This window comes from Amblyomma mixtum, chromosome 1, assembly GCF_055824585.1.
Source record: "Amblyomma mixtum isolate Tamu chromosome 1, ASM5582458v1, whole genome shotgun sequence".
NCBI classification, from domain to species: Eukaryota; Metazoa; Arthropoda; class Arachnida; order Ixodida; family Ixodidae; genus Amblyomma; species Amblyomma mixtum.
The window spans coordinates 68,489,964-68,511,368 of NC_143012.1; the positions used below are offsets into that span (position 1 = coordinate 68,489,964).

General features: G+C 44.0%; 1 protein-coding gene across 1 annotated transcript in view; it reads left to right on the plus strand.

The window, feature by feature from the left end:
• The first annotated feature begins 1,671 nt into the window (after nucleotides 1-1,671).
• The window catches only part of LOC149366622 (uncharacterized), a 43,285-nt gene continuing 23,551 nt past the window's right edge, over nucleotides 1,672-21,405 (plus strand). The window contains exons 1-8 of the mRNA XM_089551667.1: nucleotides 1,672-1,985; nucleotides 4,368-4,471; nucleotides 4,898-4,950; nucleotides 7,337-7,469; nucleotides 8,088-8,188; nucleotides 11,050-11,104; nucleotides 13,887-14,125; nucleotides 20,196-20,531. Coding sequence (XP_089407793.1) covers nucleotides 4,375-4,471; nucleotides 4,898-4,950; nucleotides 7,337-7,469; nucleotides 8,088-8,188; nucleotides 11,050-11,104; nucleotides 13,887-14,125; nucleotides 20,196-20,531 — 1,014 coding nt within the window. The 5' untranslated portion in view covers nucleotides 1,672-1,985; nucleotides 4,368-4,374. The remainder of the gene's footprint in view (nucleotides 1,986-4,367; nucleotides 4,472-4,897; nucleotides 4,951-7,336; nucleotides 7,470-8,087; nucleotides 8,189-11,049; nucleotides 11,105-13,886; nucleotides 14,126-20,195; nucleotides 20,532-21,405) is intronic.

A 21,405-nucleotide genomic window follows, 5' to 3' on the forward strand; every position in this document is an offset into this window, starting at 1 on the left:
TCTCCCGCCCCCTACTACGCTTGCCTTCTCTTGGAATCCACTCCGTTACCCTTAAGGACCAGCGGTTATCTTGCCTTCGCATTTAATAGCATGCCCAAGCCCATTTCTGCCTCCTGATTTCGACTGGATTCTTTGCCTCAACATTCTTTGCCTCACTATATCGCGAAATCAAAATACCTATAGACAGCTGCGCTAAAGTTTCGCATTAGAGAGTATCGTAACCGTCCTTGGAATTGTTTCTCTGTGTAGCTTGATTAATATTGTTTTGTTATTGTGCCCTGTTGTCGAGTACCCTTTCCTAAAGTCATCCTGGTCCTTTGGCTCACCGAACAAGTATAATGTTGCTATAATCCAATTCTTAATTAGCTTAGTAAATATTTTGTTAGCAACTGGCAGCAAGCTGATCGGCTTATGATTTTTCCTGTTCTTTGACGTACCCTTCCTCTAAAAGAGTACACACATCAAATGTTTGGTTGCGTTTTTTCTTCTTTGTAATGATGATTTTTCCGTCCTGTGAAGCATAAGAACATTGCAGTAAATCACTGCTTCGTCGTTTCAATTCAATACAGTGCTAAAGCCAGCCAGCCTCAAGAGCTGAAATCACATCAGGTGAAGAGGCAGCGGTTATATTAGTTGTTTTTTCATGCCTCACATGACTTTTGCTGACTTTTGACGTCCTATCCATCGTTCGGTGTTAGAAACCGGAACGGGTGTAAGAAGAGATTCAATTGTAAATTATTTAGTGGTCATAGGCGAATGCCATGTGGTGATCTTAGCACCGCTAAAAAAGGAAGCATGCAACCGAAATTTGTTGCCTGTACTCCTTCAAGGATTAAGGTGAATGTAGCATTCCTTCATGATTCCAGTATGCTCGAGGCAGTAGGCACATTAGATTTGAAGTTCGTGGTGCTCTGCAGCTGCTTTTCCCTTTGCATTTTTTTTTAAGGCGTTATTTATTTCCTTGTTCGTTACCGGCGGGATATCCTATACGCCGCTCGTTTTTTTTTTTTCGTTTTTCGTCGTTTTTTGTCTTGGTGTCGTGACATAATGCTTGTTTTCGCTTATATAACTCATATATCAAATTAGGTGCTGTCAGTTGGTCACAGTTTGGAAGTTTTCAAACTTCACGCCACATGAGGATGTACAAAAATTGCATACATATATGATGCAAGCTTCGCTAACTGCAATAAACGAACATCCGAGAAGCCATGGTCAAGCCAAAATGTGTTACATCTTGACATCGGCAGATTGGAGTTGTCTGAGCTGTAGAAATAAAACATCGCCTGAATCGTGTTCGGCGACAGTCCTTGCTATATATTAGAAGGAGGTTGGGGTGACGTGCCCCTCCCCACGGTGGGCTCCAGGCCGGACGCCAGGTGGCCGACCGACGATGTCGTTCGGCGACCTCTTCGGCCCGTTTTGTGACTCGGAGTTGAACCTCCGGGTCCGAGCTGAGCAGCGCGGCCTCCCACTGAGATTCGGTTATTGATTGTAAAACATTTTATTCGCCGGGAAGAGCTTGGCAAGAGGTCGCGTTAACTACGTGACGAAACTTCTGTTTCAAAACCCGCGCTCGCCTCAGGTGTCGGCAGTTTCTCTCACCGTAACCAGATGGCTCTACAGGCGAAGCCGCCGCGCTCGGCGAAAGCAAAAAAGAGAGAAATGCTCTTGGCGACGTTCCGGCCCGGGCTCGGAGGCCGGTGGTACGCCCCGCCGCGACCTTTAAACCTCTCAAAGATGGGCGCCAGTCTAGTCGCAAGCAAGCCTAGGAACCGTCAATCGCTTTCCCGACGCCGCGACTGCAACGTGAGGCCTCCCAGTGCACCCTCGGGAACGTCGTCTGCAAGCCGAAATGTCTGTGCGACGAGGCTGGAATAACGGGCGCCCACTACATACGCATCGACCCGAGCCCGGGTTTTGTTTTCGAATTCTTTTCCGCTTTTCATCACCCGATCGTCACCACAGCTTCGGCGATCTGTGGCGCCGTGAGTATCGTACTTTCGTGCTTCATGTTCCTCGTGAACGTTTCTGTTCTCGCGCGTGATGTGTTCACTTTCGCCGATCACTTTCGCGCGAGGCACGGCGACTACCCGAAACGTTACAGAGCGCCGCTGACCGAAGCGTCATCGTATGTAACATGTACAGCCTCCTTTGGGCGTTATCGCGAATTCTGACGCCGGAGACGGCCCAGCTCGGCCGAAACAACGCTAAGGGCGCCTAAAATTGGTCCCGCGCCGAGCTGGGTACTTTCGTTTATTTTCTCTAGGCCTAGCGGGCGAGGTCGGAAACGTCCAGCTGATTCGGCCATTTGCTGTGCGATATTTGTTTGTTTTCTTCGCACTATTTCAGCCGCGTTCTCGGCTGCTTCGTACGACATTTAAAGATAGGCGAAACAAAGCTCTTTCTCGCGCGCGATCTTGGCGCTTTGTCTTTTATCAGCGCAGACTTTCGTGCTAAACTGCGCGTATGCGCCTCTCATAGGAATTATTGGTCTTGCTTGTTTCCGATTCCAGACACCAGAGGGAAGATTGATGCGTGACGAGAGATGTCGTCTGCTCTCGTATCTTGCGCCTGCGCGTCGTCTGCTCGCGATTGGTTTTGGATGGATGCCCACATAACGACCGTCGATTTGAAATTCGAACAAATAAAAAGTGTTCAGGTCTTAGGTTTACACGCTCTCGTTTTTTGACCTTAGTTGTGCGACCGCATTTGAAACCGTTTTGGAAAGAGATTCGCGTTCGCACTGAACTTGCAAATTGAAAAGTCGTTGACATGTTCGGTGACGAAATCTGTCGATGCTAAGTCGAAACTGAAAGCGGCATTATCGGGAGGTTGTTATATGCTGATATAGGAAGCTGGCTGAACGATAATCGATTGAGGCGTACGTATTTGGCATGACCGCGCGGCAGCTGCGAGAAATCGCGACAGTGTCGAAGCCCTGACCGATTCGTATCATATACGTTTTATATGGCTCGGGTATAGGGATAAATCCAGAAACAGTTAAGATGAACTGAACTTCATGCATCTCGTGTAATTTTTCTTGTTTAGATTCCGCGTGTCTCCATTAGTGTCATGGACAGCGCGAGTGGATTCAAGAGTGTTCTGCATATATCGATCCATTCCAAAGCTCACCGTACGCATCCCTCGGTCTTTGAGCTTAGTTTCTTGGTCCGTCGACGCATTGATAGAAAGTGATAACTTTTGTGTCATTTTTAACAGCACTGCACGCTGCAAGATCTAATAAAGTGATCAAATAAAATGTGCGCTTGCATATGCATTTCGGACGCTTGCGAAACCGAAACTGTGCGTGCACGTAAATGTTTCTGAGTTTGCTCTTTTCTGCTGTGTATACTTTGTAAAAACTCAGTTCTGCAAAGTTGGATAAAAGGTACATCAGGAAGAACCCTACCCGTCCGTGAAAAAAAGAAAAAGAAAGAAAGTATCATTGGCATAAATTTCTTTCAGCAGCTGCATCATGTGCTGACGACAGTGGCTTACAGTTGAAATGAAAGCGCGACAGTTCGCAGATAACTAACCGATCTGTCTTTCTTTTTGGCAAGTATTGGTCTTTTTGCATTTAAAATATGCCTTGGCATACGTCGTCTACTAGCGTAGCAGTGTTTCCTGTCATCGCCTCCCTTTTTAAGGCAGTTTGCTAATTGTTAAGCAGGTTTCTTCATTGCATACAAGTACACTGACCCGAAACCATGCATCATATGTAGCTTCACGAAAAAGTGCCATGTTTTGTCTACCACGAAAGTTAAGCGGCTGTTTCATTGCTATCATATGTCAACATGGAGACCACGTGACGCTCCGTCCCCTCACTTAACATAGCTCAACAACTCATCTTTAAGAAGTCAACTTCCACTTGCTTTCTTCGTCTGGTGCTTTCATCATTAAACTTCCGATAGTTTCTTTAATGGAGATCACTTATCTGTCTACGTACAACCGTTTGTTAAATCAGTAAATGCTTAATTCGAATTCTGAGGCTGAAAAAAAACGCAAGATAAACTCTGTGACTTTTCGCCACACAAGAACACCATCATCCGTGGAAAATAATATACCCCCTCCCTCCCCCCCCCCCCCCCCCCCCCCAAAAAAAAAAAAACATCTAGCTGCTAAAATCAACACTGCAGAAAGTCTGCTGAATTTTCAAAATATAAGGACCTCAAAAAATTTCTGGAGAAATTATATGCAATGCACAGTATCGTGGTGAACTGTAAGATTAGTGGAATTAATTGCAGTGTGGAGTCTGTTTGAGTCTGCTAAGCCTGCCTAGTTTGAGTGTAGCACAGTGAGCATGCCCTTTACTCACAAGCGCGTATATTCGAATGTTAATTTTTTTCAAGTAAGGGGTTGCTTTTCAGGTTGGTGATGGACTTGGCCAGCAGTCAACATGCCTCGCAGCCAAACTTGAAAATCAAGCAGGAACCGGTTTCGCCACCAACTTCAGACATTGAAGAGGAAGAGTGTACGCATCTTCATTTGTATGATATTTCTAGCTTATATATTCATCTTTCCTTCCCCATATATATGTACCTTCATACTGCAATGTATACATAACCTAAATGTGAGCATTTATCTTCATCATGCAAGCCTCGGAGTGTAATCTGAACTTGCTTAATTCCCAAGAACCTTTTGTTATCTACGTGATGAAGGACTGCAATTCCCTCTTGAATATTGTCACATACATCTGCATGCTTTCTCAAAGTAACAAAATTCCTAACTTTATTAAGTAATCCACAGCACCTTTGAGATTTTTCGGATTGATGCTTATCTGCAGTAGCTGCTGTTCTCAAACATAGAACCTGCTGAGCAGTGATAGCTCACCGATATAGCTTCCTTGAAGATCTTTAGCATTACATTTAATTGTTTAATCTTTTCTTTCTTTTCGTAGATGTTACTCCAGATATATATGAAAGTACCTGCTTTTCCCACGTCGCTATAAAAGTGAGTAGAGTACTCGCCTTTGTTGCTTTGAATACTTTGTCACACATTGCTTGGAACAATCTGTTTGTATGAACTGCAGTGCCACAGCAGAGCCTTACAAAGTACGCCTAGATAGGTATAAGTCTACCGTTCCTTTTTCTTTTCTTCTGGTAGTAATCTGCAGGACGCAGGTTCGATCCTGATGTCAGTGCACATTAAAGAACCCAAGATGGTCGAAATATCCGGAGCCCTTCACTACGGTGACCCTCACAGCCTGAATCGCTTTGGGATTTTACACCCACGTAAACCAAACCAAACCAGTAATCTGCAGGATGGTCATGCAGACTGCATTTCTACCACACAGGGTATCAAATATACCTTATTGCTTACTAGAACTTTATTGCAAGCAACAAGAAGATTAATGGGTTCCAGTGTTTTTGTTGCTGTTGTCTGTTCACAAATCATTACTTCACTGTGACTCTGATGTGTGGATGTGTGGTTTACAGTACTCATAAGCAAATAAGTATAGCATTAGGTGTGACCAGTGCACTGGTGAAATTACAGCAAACAGTTGTTGTCATAATATGCTGAAAAATATAGAAGCAAAAAGTTCAGACACCCTTAGAAGATTTAGCAGTGATCTAAAAAATGTGCTTATAGTAGTTTTTTCTTGATTGGGCTGCGTGGCTGTGGAATTAAACTGCCACTGGGCTGTCAGCTAATGAAGCAGTATTACCTAGGGTAAAACCACTATGAAAGAAAGCACATTTTTATTTCATTAGTGTTTATTCTTTGTGTAAAGCACTTGAATTTAATTATAAAGTGTGCATAATTATTCCTGAGGAAGGCATGCTGCGACATGCAGCATACAGAAGCTAATTAATCCCCATGTCGGTACTTCATTCTGATTCTTTCGGACAGCATGTATTTGTATATGTTTTAGAACCAGTGCTGGTTGCCCTAGCCTATGTGCAATTGCTCATGTCTGCTCATATGCTGTCCTTTGATATATGTGCCCATATGATGCACACAAATTATTGGAAATGCATACTTGAGCTCCAACATTCGGCGCATTCTAAACATTGCAGTGAAGCTACACTGTATAGCTCACAGAATGTGTAGCCATGCATGTGCAGTAGGAAGTCGTAAGCACAGCAGTGTTCTCGCATCCTAAATGCATTTTGTGAGTCAAAATGCTGGAGGTCCATGCACTGCGCGGTGCCAATGTACATTAAAGAATCCCAGGTGGTCAAAATTACCTGAAGCCCTTCACTACGGCGTCCCTCATAGCCTGAGTCGCTTTGAGACATTAGACCCCATAACACCATAAATGCATTTTGTGGTGGACACTTCATTTGTTGCATAGATGTATCCATACATATGTGACCAACAAAATGCCTTGTATATCAATGGATAGATATGGGACCAACAAAATTCTGCGTATATCAACCAAACTGAAGACAGTCTAGATGATTAAAGGGACCATGAAATGGTGTTTACTGAGTTTAAGAAAAGCACAAGAGTAATTAGTATTCGCATCACTCATCACCATACTACAAACATTTTTAAACTAGCTTCATTAACACCAAAGATATGGATGATTAAAAATGATGCTCCTCCTCTTCCCCTAAAACAAGAAGAAAACAGGCCAGGACTACACCATTCCACACCCCATCTCATCCAGGTCACTTGGCCACATCCAATGAGAAAGCTCACCCAGATTGGGCACTTAATTTCAGTATGGATGGCTAAGAACGCTCATTGTGATGTCATCCTAATCGGCTGTGAGCAGCAATTTTTAAAACTTATTTTCAAGTTACAGGGCCACACTAGTGCTTGTAAATTTGACTTCAGTACTCACAAAGACCACCTCCACGCATTTGTTGCTTTAGAATATGACCATCGAAATCATTTCAGGGGCCCTTTAAGTCTGGTTTGTTAGCTCATTTATTACTGAACACGCTTTTCTAGCTCTAATATAGTCGCATGAGGCTACAAGCTAACAACCCATTCGAATAGTTAATCACACTGAAGCAACATGATGAATTTATATATCTTTTACTAGTTTTACTGGCGGAAGAGCGTTCGCCATGGTGGCTGAGTGGTTATGGCATTCAGCTGAACACAATATCAAATCCTTGTCATGTCAGCCTCATTTCGATGGAGACAAAATGCAGAAGTTGCATATGTGCTGCGTGATGATATTAAAGAACCATATGTGGTTATTTCTTTCTTCCTTTGCCCCCTCCATCCCTTCCCTCATGGCATGGTTGAGGTGTCCACCGAAAGTGAAACAGTTCCTGCGCCTTTCCTTTCCTCATTATTATTATTATTATTATTATTATTATTATTATTATTATTATTATTAGTGGAGGATAAAGTGCACAAGACCTCTGTTCGTCCGCAGAAAGAAGAACCAGTCTCGTCACCAGAGGCTTCTCCAAAGAGGTGTTTCGCCTCGGACCATGAAGGCGAAGAGGCTAATGACAGCACCCCTTTTGTTCAGCGAACGTTGAAGAGGAGTGTGTCACCTTCACAAGGTGCCCTTTTCTATAACATAATGTGCATAAAATGGTGATGCCAGTAATGCCAGTGATTCTTCCTGAGATACCTTAGCCGTATCTTGAATTAATCGGCAAAAAATATGTGATGTGGAAACGATGTGTTGGGGCAAGGGCAAATTTTTCTACGACTGCGAAGCTTCTGAGAAAGCTGTATAGCTTGTCTTTTAGCTGTACAGCTATTCTCACTGTGGTCGCTATTGAGTAATTACTCCATAATTGTAAATTTACTCTGCTGCGGGGTTCCCCTTATGCATTGGACTGAAAAAATATTGAGCCTACTGTCATCCTGCATGTTAAAATTTGTCTCTGGAATTGTATTGTACAGTAACGCATGAATGTTTCTGGTTGCTGTATGGTATCTAAAAACATGTAGCAGTAGTTGTGTAATAATGCTTGTAATAGCAGTTATACATTTTGAAGTGCTGAAACTTTACGTCAACATCCTTGGCTGCTCTCATGCTTCTTCGAGTTAATTTCTCTCCTTAGTTAATTCAAATAATTCAGTTTTAATTTTAATTTATTAATGACATGGCCGCACTATTTTCGATTAGTTTCTTGAACATGTGGACCTGCTTTCGACGTTTGAATCTGCAGAGGGCCGTGTCGGCGATGTCAGCAGTAGCTGCAGTCCGTCGGAGGCAGAGCCGGAAGGTTCAAAAGGTGTGCCACTCCAAGTGTGCCTTGAAGTTAATGAGGTAGGTGCAGCAGCATGACGCTGTCATGCCTTTGTCCTAATGTTACATCACGTGCGTCTGGTAGTGGGCAACACTTCGCCGACAGAACTTTATTTCAGTTGCATTGTATCGATGCAGTCGAGTCAGCTTATGGGCACTGCAAAACAGAGGTTCAAGAGAAAGGCATACATTGAGGTAAACCTCACCAGATGGCGTTAAACGACAGAGCATTAAACGACAGGTTAAAAACGCAGAAGTTAAAAATTGAATTAATTCAATGGAAAAGAAGCATAGTGTAGAACTATATCGATACTGGAAAAGGCAGATCAGGAAAGAAATTTTCTATGATAACTCAAGAGGCAGTGTGCCCTACTTTTTGAAGCTAGGTCAGGGTGCCTTACTTAGAACGCGCAGCTACAAAAAGAAATTTAACGAAGAAGATGACACATGTGCAGTGTGTGGTAGATCTGTGGAAACAGTTGAACACCTCATAATCAAATGTGATGGTATCCATCCAGATGTCGATGCAGGCACAGACACTCTTCCTGAGGCCCTAGGCTTTAAAGATAACAATGGTCATGTAAATAAATCCGCAGTGGAAGTTAGCAAAAAGCGATTGGAGGATTGGTGGCTGAAAAGCAGAGATGTGGCATAAGGTAGGAATTGTAGGAAACCGTAGGTAAAGATGATGGCGAATCTTAATGAGAATTGCCAACACAGTTGAACAAAAAAAAATAAAGAAAGAAAAGCTGAGCATGGTGGCAATTGCCACCACCCCGTTTCAAAGGGGGCGCTCCTATCCATCCATCCATTCATCCATTGTTGTAAACATTGCTAGCGGTTCCACCAATGCTGACCAACAGACTCAATATACATAACACTCTTGTCTCTTTCAGTGTAGTTGTTAACTGTACCTCACTGATAATCCTCGAGAGGAAAGTATACAGAAGTTGTGTCCTGCCAGTACTTGCATGCAGTGCTTAAACTCGGAGGCTAACGAAAAGGGTTGAACCTAAATTGAGGACAGTGCAGCGTGCTGTGGAAAGGAAAATGACAGGTGTAGTAACGTGAAGAGATAGGAAGAGAGATTCTGGAGTTTCTTACTCCAAATTTTTAGCTCTATAAGTTAGTTCCAAAGTTTTGTCACTCAAATTTTGCCAAGAACAGTTCTTTCTATAATATACTATACCACGACTATCTTCATTTCTTTCTTGAAACCCTTGAAAGGAGAGGTAATTTATGTATATTTTGTCATCCTAAAATAAACCAGAATGTTTATATTTACAGCTCAACAAGTCTTTTAAGCCTGCCGCCCTAACGCTGCCATTCTCACTGCAATAAGGAAAGAGTTAAGCAAGTGTTCACTTCACTGAAAGTTCTCCTTAACTTAAATGAGCACAGAGCAGCTTACTTTGGTGAGCGGCAATCAACTTCAAGCATTATTTCTGAAGAAACTTATTTGTCAATAGTGAATACTGCAAACATGCATTGTATACCTAGAAATATTTACAATAAGCAGCAATATTCTGTTGTTTGGCAACCTGTATTGACAATCTGTATTGACAATCTGTATTGACAATCTATATAAACTGAGTGAGGTTTTGTTTTTATGGGGTTTTCTCGAGCAAATGCATTCTTGGCAGAACAAACTTTCAACTTCTCCAGACATTGCTGAAATGCTTGTGAAGCAATGACTGCATGGTTAAAGCTCTTCATACAGCTTTTAAAGGCAGGACATTCGAGTGCCATTAGAGAGGGGGGGGTTTGCACTGGTGTTAATGTGAATGTATGCTCCGGGGAAGACCAGTATTTTTAGTATCAGTAGGTAGCAGTCCATACTGGAGATTTTTACACAGCAGCTGTAGTACACAAACCCATCGAACACACCTCACTGCAGCCAACATGCAATTACCGTGTTTACTCACACGATGAACACACTTAAAAAAAAATAAATAGGGCCTATTTTGAAGGTGCGTTTATTAGGTGGGATTAAGTTGACACTGTGAAAAAATAGTTTTCCCACTTTTATTGACTGATATTGGGGATGCATTTATTATGTGAGAGCATTCATTATGCAAGTAAATGCGGTATTTTTGTGAATACATAGAGGTTGTGCTAGCAGTGCTGTCAAATTTTTTTTTACTTTTATAATACTGGGCTGTTGCAGGGTGAAGAAATAATACAAAACAAGAAATTCTTTGGCAGATATATTAAAGATGTTAAAAAAAAAAAGATTCCCAGGCTTAGCTTGGTTAAGCCATGAATGCGTTGCATATTGCGCGGTCTTTTTGCGCGAGGTATTGCTTGGCAACACTCGATTTTCTCAGCAGCTTTTCCTCCGTGACGTATGGATGGATGGATAGGAGCGCCCCCTTTGAAACGGGGCGGTGGCAACCGCCACCATGCTCAGCCGTCCTTTTTTTTCCTTTTCTTTTTTTTCTTTTTTTATGTGGTTTGGTGACGTCGCGTGGTTTGGTGGCTGCCCGGCCGCGCCCAAGGGCTGAACTGAGTGATTGCAATTTGCTACGCATAAAAAAATATTAAAGATGTAGTCAGTACAACTGCTGTCTTCCTGTGTAGCCTGATTGTGATAGGCCCTGTTGTGCAAAAAGGAACAGACCCTTGAGAAATTTCATGACTGCTGAGTGATACCTGTTAGTGTACCCAACTTGCAGTAACTCTACTGTTGACACTGCGCTCAGCGTCATGGTAGGATTCAAAACTGCTCGTGGGCAAGTTCATCCAAAAAGTGCAGGCAGTGTGAATGGGGCGATTGTGTGCCTACTGTGCTGGAGTGCACAGTTCTTGAAAATTCAGTGAACGAAGTTAAAAAGAAAAAAAATTGTGTGAGACGCTAATGTATTCACATTTCAATTTCGCAGACTGCAGAGCCATGGGCTGGCAAAAACAAAGCAAGCTTGGCGGATGAAGCGTTTGGTGAGGCATTTTCTGCTTACTCCCAAGAGTTATAAGATTACAGCATGTTGGTCTAGACATAAGCTGGCTGATATTTTCGGCAATGACGTCCTTTTTCAGACCTCTGCATCCAGTGGAGCAAAACTATATGATGTTAATTAAGTCAGTTTATTTGTGTTTCTCTGCACTTACATTACTTTTTTGAAGTGGAAGCTTCAGTACGGGACCCCGGCTTTCTTCGCGACGCTTGCGGTTTTCACCTTCAGGCAATTTAGAGGTCAAACCATAGTAGAGCCATGGTGTGTTGCTATGGTGCTACACCAAGGTGGCCTATAAGGTCATAGGTCAGGTCAAGGTCATGTGTCAAGGTTAAGTCGAGGCCAGACATACCATAATACCATAAGGATACCATACCATAAGAAGGTTGGTTGGTTTATTGGGGTTTAACATCCCGAAACAACTCAGGCTATGAGGGACGCCGTAGTGGAGGGCTCCGGAAATTTCAACCACCTGGGGTTCTTTAACGTGCACTGACATCGCACAGTGCATGGGCCTCTAGAATTTCTCCTCCATCGAAACTCAGCCGCCGTGGCCGGGATCGAACCCGCGTCTTTCGGGTCAGCAGCTGAGCACCGTAACCACTGAGCCACTGCGGCGGGGCAATACCATAAGAAGGATACCATACCATACCATAAGAAGTGTCATACATACCATAAGGATTTTAAGAACTTTATAGATGCTGCCTTTTCATATGGTCATGACTGGTCAAAAGAACAGTTATTTTCGAAAATTTATACTGTAAAAAGGATAGTAGTGAAAATTATGTCCTGATTCACGTGTCAGATAAAGCACTCCACACGCCTGATTATGCATTATGCGTACAACATGTGCCAAAAGTATGATTTCTTAGTATAGATGCCAAATGAAACAATGGAAACCATTGCTGACATTGCTTACAAACAGTAGTGCACAATAGCATTGCACTGAATGTATCCTCAGTGGGCACTATGAATAAATTTTCATTACTACTTGAAGTTTGCAAGCAGTTACACTGAGAATGCATATTGTGTTCAAGTCATTGAGAAAAAAAATGCATGCCGATGTTCTTCGCATATTTGCACTTACTCTGGAAATTTAAACCAAGTAGTACTTAACTTTACTGAGTGTTTAAAGTTTCAAAAGGGTGGTTGATCAGGATGGTTAGTGCTGAGATGGCATCAGAGGAGTGCAAGAAATAGACGCAAAGTCAAGAACTGTGCACACAATGCTTGATCATGCCTGTAGTCCCCAAATCAATGTCATTTTTTATACTCCTGTGATGACATCTAAGGGAGGACACTGGTCTTAGACCCATTTTCCTTATTTTAGTCCAATCCTATTGAAACTCTATCACCTTGGTCTTTTTATTATACAGATTTCAACTCTGAAACTATCTTTTTCATAAATTAGTTAGTTCCTAAGATAATTCATTTTAATTAGTCATTCATTAGTACCTCAGTGCAAAAAAAACTGCTCTATACAAAATAATTTTTCATTTGTGGCTACGTGATATGGTGAGTAAAGTGTGCAATATCAAAGCCAGTTTTCCATTTTGCCTTCATTAGTAATTTTACAGCATTTTGAATATCAACATTGAAGGTGTGAAAATAATGCATCAGTAAACTTTGCAAAATTATAAATTTTTTAAGCATGATTGAACAATTGTGCTTTGATTATTGCACACACTGTGCTTTCAGCATCCCTTAGGACAATATATCTTATCTTTATCTGCATATTTATCTGTCCTAGACGTTGAGATATCAACATACTAGGACAACCAGATGTCCAAAATTTTCATGCCATTGAACTGTCGGCTCCTGCATAAATTCAGCCCACACGATGATCTGAATTTGATACTACTGTCGAAATACTGATTTCCTGAAGGAAAAAATTGGTAGAGTTCGAGAATATTAGCTGTATATTCCATAGATGTAATTTTCAGAAAATCGATTTTTTTTTGTCATTTTTTGGTCTCTGAGACCAGTGTCCCCCCCAGTGGTTGTGATTTCCATCTGATTAGGCAGCAGTTAGGTGTAGCATGGTTTAGAAGTAGAAATTAGAGGAAGGTCAAGTAAGCACAGATGCTTGCGTGGTATTAAGGCGAAAGCCTTTAATGCCTCATGCTGTCGTTAGCAGACGCGGCGGCAGATGCGTCGGCAGATTTGTCCGCCTTCCGGCGTCACTGCATAAAAAGAAACTGCGCCGAGGGTGGAAATCGAACCAGGGCCTTTGGCATTTTAGCGGAGACGCTACCACTCCGCCACGAAGGCTCAAGGTTGTAGCATGAATAGAGGCTCATCTAGTGAATGCATGGGTTTCATAAATAAAATAAAAGGAATAAAGTCAAGAAAAGGAAAAATAAAAAAAATAAAAATAAGAAAATAAAAAAATTTAAACAAAATAAAAGTAAGATATGGAAAATAAAAACTATAAAAATAAGAAAAGGAGCAGGAATAAAAAAAAAATAAAAATAAGAAAATAAAAAATTAAAACAAAATAAAAGTAAGATATGAAAAATAAAAACTATAAAAATAAGAAAAGGAGCAAAAATAAAAAATATGAAAAACAAAAAGTAAATAAAAACAAACAGTGCGCCAGGAAAGGCTTTCTTTCGCCTTGCAGCACTTTAGAGAGCCAAGGTGCCCCCTGAGTTTTTTTCTTGTTGAACCTTGGCTAGCCGTGGCAGAAGTTTTGCCGTGTGGTATACCACCTATTGCTTGACACCGAGGAGTTGCCCATGATCACCGCGCGACTCCTTTTATAGTGGACAAAAACAACAATGGTGGTGTTGATGGGGTGGCTTCCAAGAGCGCACGGGGCAAGAGCAGTGGCCGCCGCATTCCCCTGCAGTGCCCGCTGTGCCCGTACACGACCAACAACGCAACCACCATGCGCGAGCACCTGCCCGTGCACACGGGCGACCGGCCCTTCCGCTGCCCCACCTGCGGCAAGCGCTTCTCCCGCAAGAAGTACTTCCGCATCCACCTCCGCCTCCACGACAAGGTACGGCGTGTGCCACAACTGCTCCGACATTTCTTGCAGGAATACTGTAAATTGCTTATATTTCGAGACCTCAGTATTTCGTGATTTTGGCTGAAGTCTCATTTTCAGGACAGTTATCATCATCATCATCAGCCTGACTACACCCACTGGAGGGCAAAGGCCTCTCCCATGTCTCTCCAATTAACCCTGTCCTTTGCCAGTTGCGGCCACCGTATCCCCGCAAACTTCTTAATCTCATCCGCCCACCTAACTTTCTGCTGTCCCCTGCTACGTTTGCCTTCTCGTGGAATCCACTCCGTTACCCTTAAGGACCAGCGGTTATCTTGCCTTCGCATTACATGCCCTGCCCAAGTCCACTTCTTCCCCTTAATTTCAACTAGGATGTCATTAACCCACGTTTGTTCCCTCACAGTTAGCGAAAACTTAATTTCATGATGTAGACATGGCAGACCCCTTTAGTCCTCCCTTTCTCGTGGTCTGCAGTTAAGCTTTCTTGCATTGCAAAGGCAACTATTGCAGAGAGAAACTTAGTCGGAACTCAGCAATGGGTATAAAGTAAATGCGCTACTTTTTCAGCACCCAGCCGTAAGAAGCGTCGAGAGCCATTTATGGCGCAATCCCTTTGGGAAAAATCCCGGCGTCCACAGGGAGTTACCACTGCACTTTCCACTGTTAATTCTAAAGAAAAGAGCATGCTGATATTAGATAAACTATTTTTGCCGATTATGAGTTGGTATTTTGCAGAAATTATTTTCGGGACCTACATTTTTTGCAAATTAGTGCAATTTACAAAAATTACGAACTAAGTCATTTACTGTATATATAGGAACCATTATTGGTCCAGTCAAATCAAATCAAAGTTTATTCAACTTCACTAAGTACACGAAACTATCCTGTCCAACATCAGCAAAGAGTAGCCAGTTTTCCAGGCTGCTGGGTGGAGTATCGAATGGGTACACAGTCCACCACAAATACAGTGGACTTGGTCACGTTAATTGAACTCTTTTAATTTAAAGTCCCAGTTTATTGAAACTGATGTTTTCGTCCCATCAGCGTCAGATGTGGTGAAAAGGTGTGCCTTAATATCTGATCACCATGTAATTCTGACAAGTTTTTAGTTCCATTTGACTTTGGTTTTGAGAAAATTGCATTTAAAAACTTTCCTGTCACCCGATTCAGACTTTTAACATCTGTACCGAAAAGGACTCCGTGATCGCTGTTTGAAAGTGAATGGCAGTTTAGTGCAGCCTCCGTGATCCATTACAAAAAAACTGTGCTGATGCACAGCAATCTATTTGTGAAGTTGGCTGGTGGTGATAACACGTGTATTTCCTTTTTTTTGCCTTTTCTAGCTTTAAAAAGCTCTATTTTCAGTGAAGTAAGTGTCCTTGTCATTTTAATGCAGTTATAACCGCATGCTCACCAATCAGAAAACATATTGGGTGTTACGCCACTCCCACAGAACCGAGAAACATGCCTTTAACAGCTCTCGCTGTATAGTGAGGCCAAATTAAATTATCTAAAGCCAGCAGAGTTGTGCAATTGTGAAGTTACCACATTTAGTGATGTTTTCATTGTGATGTGACATACTTAATTATGCAATGCCTCGCCATTTGTTTAGAAGTGATCTGACAGCGTTAAGCCCCAACTCCAACGACACTTCCTGGGCGTACGCGCTCAGCGTCGGCGCTCTTGGCGCCGCGCAACGACAGGCGCTGGCAGCAGTACGCATCTCCATGGTACTAGGCGCTGGCTAGCGCTGCCGCACGCTGCTCGCGCTTGTGCTCACGCTGCTGTGTGGTTGCCAGACCTGTCGGCCACTTCTTCGGCCCCGGCGCCACTTTTCTTTGCCTCCGTCGCCGCTTGATATATCCGGCAAAATTTGTCTCGTAGCGATTTCCACCGCTTTTGGGCTAGAGCGGAACCCTCTGCACGATTGAAACACAAGCATTTTCGAGCACATTTCACTCAATCAGCACTCGTCACAAGCAAGATATCGGCTTACCTGTGCTTCGCAGGCTTGGCAGAATTTCCGCTGCCACTTCAAGCCACAATGCTGCCTTTATTAGCTTATTTTTATGGCTTTTATGGCTCGCCTGCCAGAGCGACGGCCGCCTTTCTACTGCGGCGATCAGACTTTCATTTATTATTTTATATTGGGACATGGCGCGAACAGCCTCGGCACCAAGCAAAAATGTAGACAGCAAGTTTTGAAAAGCGCGCGAAAAGCCGCACGGGATGTCCCGAGAACCGCGTCCTTCCATTGGTGTATGTCTGCCTGAGGTACGCCCATGAGAGACGTGACGGTGAGCAGCTTCCGGCGCTCGCGCGAGCGCTGGCGCAGATATCTAGCAGTGACAGATATCGGCGCCTCGCCGAGGTTCGCTGGCGTCTCCTGCAGTGCGCATGCGCAGACCGGTTCTAGCGTACGCCAAGAGCGCCGACGCTGAGCGCGGACGCCCAGGAAGGGCCCGTGGAGTTGGGGCTTTAGGTTTCTATTGTTACATTACTTAAAACACCATGCTGATGGCAAGCTTTCCCCTGGTCTGATGCTCGGCTTATTTAGGCTGAAATGCTTGGAAAATGGGTCCTGGACCCCACCTTGAGTATAAGAACAATGCCTTGTGTCATGGCGCTCTTTGACCACAGATGCCCTTGCACCATATCCATCATCATCATCATCATGCAGGTGGCATAAAAATTCCACCCCAGGACTTGTCTTGCAGTTTTGAGAGTTGCCACCGGTACTTATCTCTGTGGGTATGTTGAAGAGGCTGTGATGTGCCAATAAAAAAAAAAATCAAGCCATCATAGCCCTTAAAAAGAAAACATTCGACAGAAGTCTGTCTGGTTGGGACAGACATCATAACCCTTTCGGGCGCTTTGTACACAATCGTGTATGCAGCAAACTCACGGCTTTTTCTGAGAGACTGGTGCACCTAGCAGTGATTTCATTGTTTCAGTCGAATTGAGCACCCTTCTTGTCGCAAATAAGTTGGTTTTTTTGAGCCATGTAGCGAGCGCAGTAAGCAATATTTCGCTCAACAGTGAGCTAGGTAGCACTTTTTCCGCCATTTTTTTGCAGACAGATTTTGTTGCAAGTGAGAAAATTGATTGTTTTTGCTCAGTTTCGGGTGTAGTGAGCATCTACAAAATGCAAAATGACTCCACGATTCCTGGGGTGCTTACCTGACACATGAGAACATTTCGATGTTACTATTTCCATCTTGACAGTGAAAGCGCTCAAAAGGACAAGGACGACAGAAAAGGAAAGACATTCAAAGCGCTTACTTTCAACTGATTTTTATTTCATGCGAAAAACAACTTTATACTCATGGTAATCACCTGCGCATGCTTACAAGAACATTACCAACGAGTGATAGCTGGCACATTCTTTCAGACAACCGGCATGCCCGATGTAAGATAGGACATCTCTTTATCCGACAACAAAACTGATGGAGCGCTTACGCGATCATCGCCCGCTCGTGCTATCTCAAGAGCCTCCACAATCTCTCTCGTTATTTGACATCTACTTTTAAAAAGTACCTCACACCTGTGAAAATCGGGACGGCAGCCTTCCTTGCTTTTCTTGCTTTTCCATTTGCACTTCAGACAATGGATACTCAAGTGCCCACCTCTTTTGTTTTCCACGTTGTAGCTATGCTCTCCTAACCTCTCATTTATGCATCTTCCCGTCTGTCCTATATAACATTTGCCACATGTCAAGGGCACCCTGTACACGACGCCTTCTACGCATCTTACAAATGGCTTTTGGTGCCTGATTGTGCAAGCAGCCTTTCCCTGGTTTCCAGAAGTGCTTTTCTTGCATAGGGCGCTCAACTTATTCGGGGCTGAAAACAAAACGTTTACATTTACCCTGTTGCCAATTTTTCTCAGGTTATGTGATAGCCTATGCTTATATGGAATAACAGCCAATTTTCTTCTTTCAGTTGTCTTATCCTGCTCTTGCTGGGTCGTAGTTTTCCTTTTTTTCCTCCTGAACAGTCCTTCGTTCACTGATACCAGCAAATGAAGCGGATAACCCGCGTCTTGCAATCTTTTTGATTGCAGAAACAGGCTCTCCTCAGTCACATGAGGGCATGACTTTTTTATACAGTTTAGAAACCCTAAACGAGCTATGTTTCGTTTTATGAGCTTAGAATGCGCAGAAGTGAAAGGCAAAGGCATTTTTCCTTCCCTAGGATGATAACTCCAGCAAGTGTGATTTTCTAAAAACTTTAACCTGATGTCAAGAAATCGTATGCTATTGTTTTCAGGCAGCTCATGTGTGACGACCAGTGGAGATAAACAATCTGAAAAATGATCTAAAATACGTCCCACGGCCTCATCGAGGGGGATACAAGTGGTGTCTAAAAATATAAAAAAATCGTCAACAAAACGAAAGACCTTAAGCACTCCTAGTGCTTCAAACCGGGCAAAAAGCCTTTGGTCACATTCAGATAAAAAGATGTCACTTAAAATAGGAGCAACACTGGATCCTATGCATATTCCTTGCTTTTGTAAAAACAGGTCATCGTCCCTCTTAACAAATGTAGATTTAAGATAGGTGCTTAACAGCTCCAAAAAACCCCCAACGCTCACACCCACAGAATTCTGGAAGGCAACGACACCAGCTTTCTCTATACATCCTTTTACACACTGTAGCAAACCAAGGACTGTTCAGGAGGAAAAAAAGGAAAACTACGACCCAGCAAGAGCAGGATAAGACAACTGAAAAAAGAAAATTGGCTGTTATTTCATATAAGCATAGGCTATCACATAACCTGAGAAAAATTGGCAACAGGGTAAATGTAAACGTTTTGTTTTCAGCCCCGAATAAGTTGAGCGCCCTATGCAAGAAAAGCACTTCTGGAAACCAGGGAAAGGCTGCTTGCACAATCAGGCACCAAAAGCCATTTGTAAGATGCGTAGAAGGCGTCGTGTACAGGGTGCCCTTGAAATGTGGCAAATGTTATATAGGACAGACGGGAAGATGCATAAATGAGAGGTTAGGAGAGCATAGCTACAACGTGGAAAACAAAAGAGGTGGGCACTTGAGTATCCATTGTCTGAAGTGCAAATGGAAAAGCAAGAAAAGCAAGGAAGGCTGCCGTCCCGATTTTCACAGGTGTGAGGTACTTTTTAAAAGTAGATGTCAAATAACGAGAGAGATTGTGGAGGCTCTTGAGATAGCACGAGCGGGCGATGATCGCGTAAGCGCTCCATCAGTTTTGTTGTCGGATAAAGAGATGTCCTATCTTACATCGGGCATGCCGGTTGTCTGAAAGAATGTGCCAGCTATCACTCGTTGGTAATGTTCTTGTAAGCATGCGCAGGTGATTACCATGAGTATAAAGTTGTTTTTCGCATGAAATAAAAATCAGTTGAAAGTAAGCGCTTTGAATGTCTTTCCTTTTCTGTCGTCCTTGTCCTTTTGAGCGCTTTCACTGTCAAGATGGAAAACCAACTCGCCCACTCAATTCCATTATTCAATTATACTATTTCTAACAAATCTGACACTTTGTACGGAATTCTGCACATCGTCGTAAAAACTTACGCTGGTCCTTCACGCTCCAAAACTAACAAACTCCCTTTCTTGAGGCCTGAATATACTACTTAGGTGAAAAAAATAACTGATTTCAATAAAACAAAAAATGGCGCCTGAAAGAGATAATCTTGTAATAAGGGAGTAATTACTCATTGGCATCCACCCGAGCGCAGCCATACGGCTACAAAGGAAAGCTATACAGCTTTCTCAGAAACTTCGTAGTTAAAGAAAAATTCGTCCTGGCCCGGGGTTCGAACCCGGGACAACCGCTTCACCGGAGCAGTCGCTCTACCACTGAGCTAATCGGGACGGCAAGCTTATGGTAGGGCGAGAGCGAATTGATCAATAACTCGAAGTGGGAACAGTGTTGGTCAAATGTTTAGGGGAATCCCCCAAGGTGGAGTAAATTTCTAATAAAGGAGTAATTACTCATTGGCATCTTGCCCTTTACATGTTCATGCCTCAGGTTCAAGTTCTTTAGATGAAGCGGAGGCCAACGTGTTGCCGCATTGCCTGTTTCAGAATGGGGACAACGATTCCAGTGGTGGAGAGGACGACAAGAGCAACGGCAACAAGCAGGGTGACTCGGTGAGATCAACCTCAGCCTCACCGTACACGTGCGAGGAGTGCGGAGAAACCTTCGGTCGTAGCCAGTTCCTGCGACGGCACGTGCAGACCACGCACACGCCGGGCGGTGCAGCAGGCCCCGATGGCATGGGCAACAACACCTGTCCCGAGTGCAACAAGAGCTACAAGTATGCGGGCAACCTGCGCACGCACATGCGCATACACACGGGCGAGCGGCCCTACATGTGCGATGTCTGCGGCCTCCGCTTCACCTGTTCCAGCTATCTGCAGGTGAGGCTGTCATCCAGTGGTTCACACTGAAGGGCGAAAATGCCAACTTTAAACCCTTAAAGGTGCACTGAAGAGGAATCTGAACTCGTCTTTTTGCCGCGGAAACTCGATCTACACGCTCCGAGCATTCTTAGAAACTGCGACTTATTGCCCTGTATGACCGATTTCCGTAATTTGTGGGGATTGAGCTTCTTGGGCTACCCGAGTGTGCGCCCGCTTCTGCCGTTTCGTTCGTTAGAGAGACCCCCCGTGGGGTGTCCGCGAGCGGAATGCGGGCAGCCGCGCTGCTTGTCCTCCCTTGCAAGGGAAGCTCTTCCGAGAACCGCAGTAAATCACCCTCCCTTCCGTTCTTCCCGCTTCGACCTAGCTTCCCTATTGGGTCACACCGAGTGACAGTTGGGGGCGTTGTTTCGGCGAGAGGTCCCGAGCGGGAAATGAACGGAGAGGTCGCCACCGACTCGGGCAGCAGAAAGGTGCGTAGAGTTTGGCTCCCGGGTGCCCCGGCCTTTGCCGGGGGCCCAAGAACGCGGGTGCTTTGACGTGCGCATCTAGTATGTATGCTTGAGTCCAGGCCCGAACTTCCGGAGTCGTGTAGCCCGCCTGTGCGGGGCCGACGCGCTCCGGATTCGGGAGGGCCTGATTTGGCTGGTTCTCCGTCATCGCCGGCCATTGCTGGTGACGACGCGCGATGAGCCATCGATGTGCGACCTGCGTCGTCAAGATGTGCTCCGCGTTTACCCCATCCTTCCTCGTTTTGCGCTGCGCGTGATTTAACCCCTTTGGTTGGCCGCGTGGCATGCGATCGCCCTTAGCTGTGCTGTCCCGCGTGTATGTAGTCTTTGCTTTGCACGCGCGGCTCCGCGGGCCCGCTTTC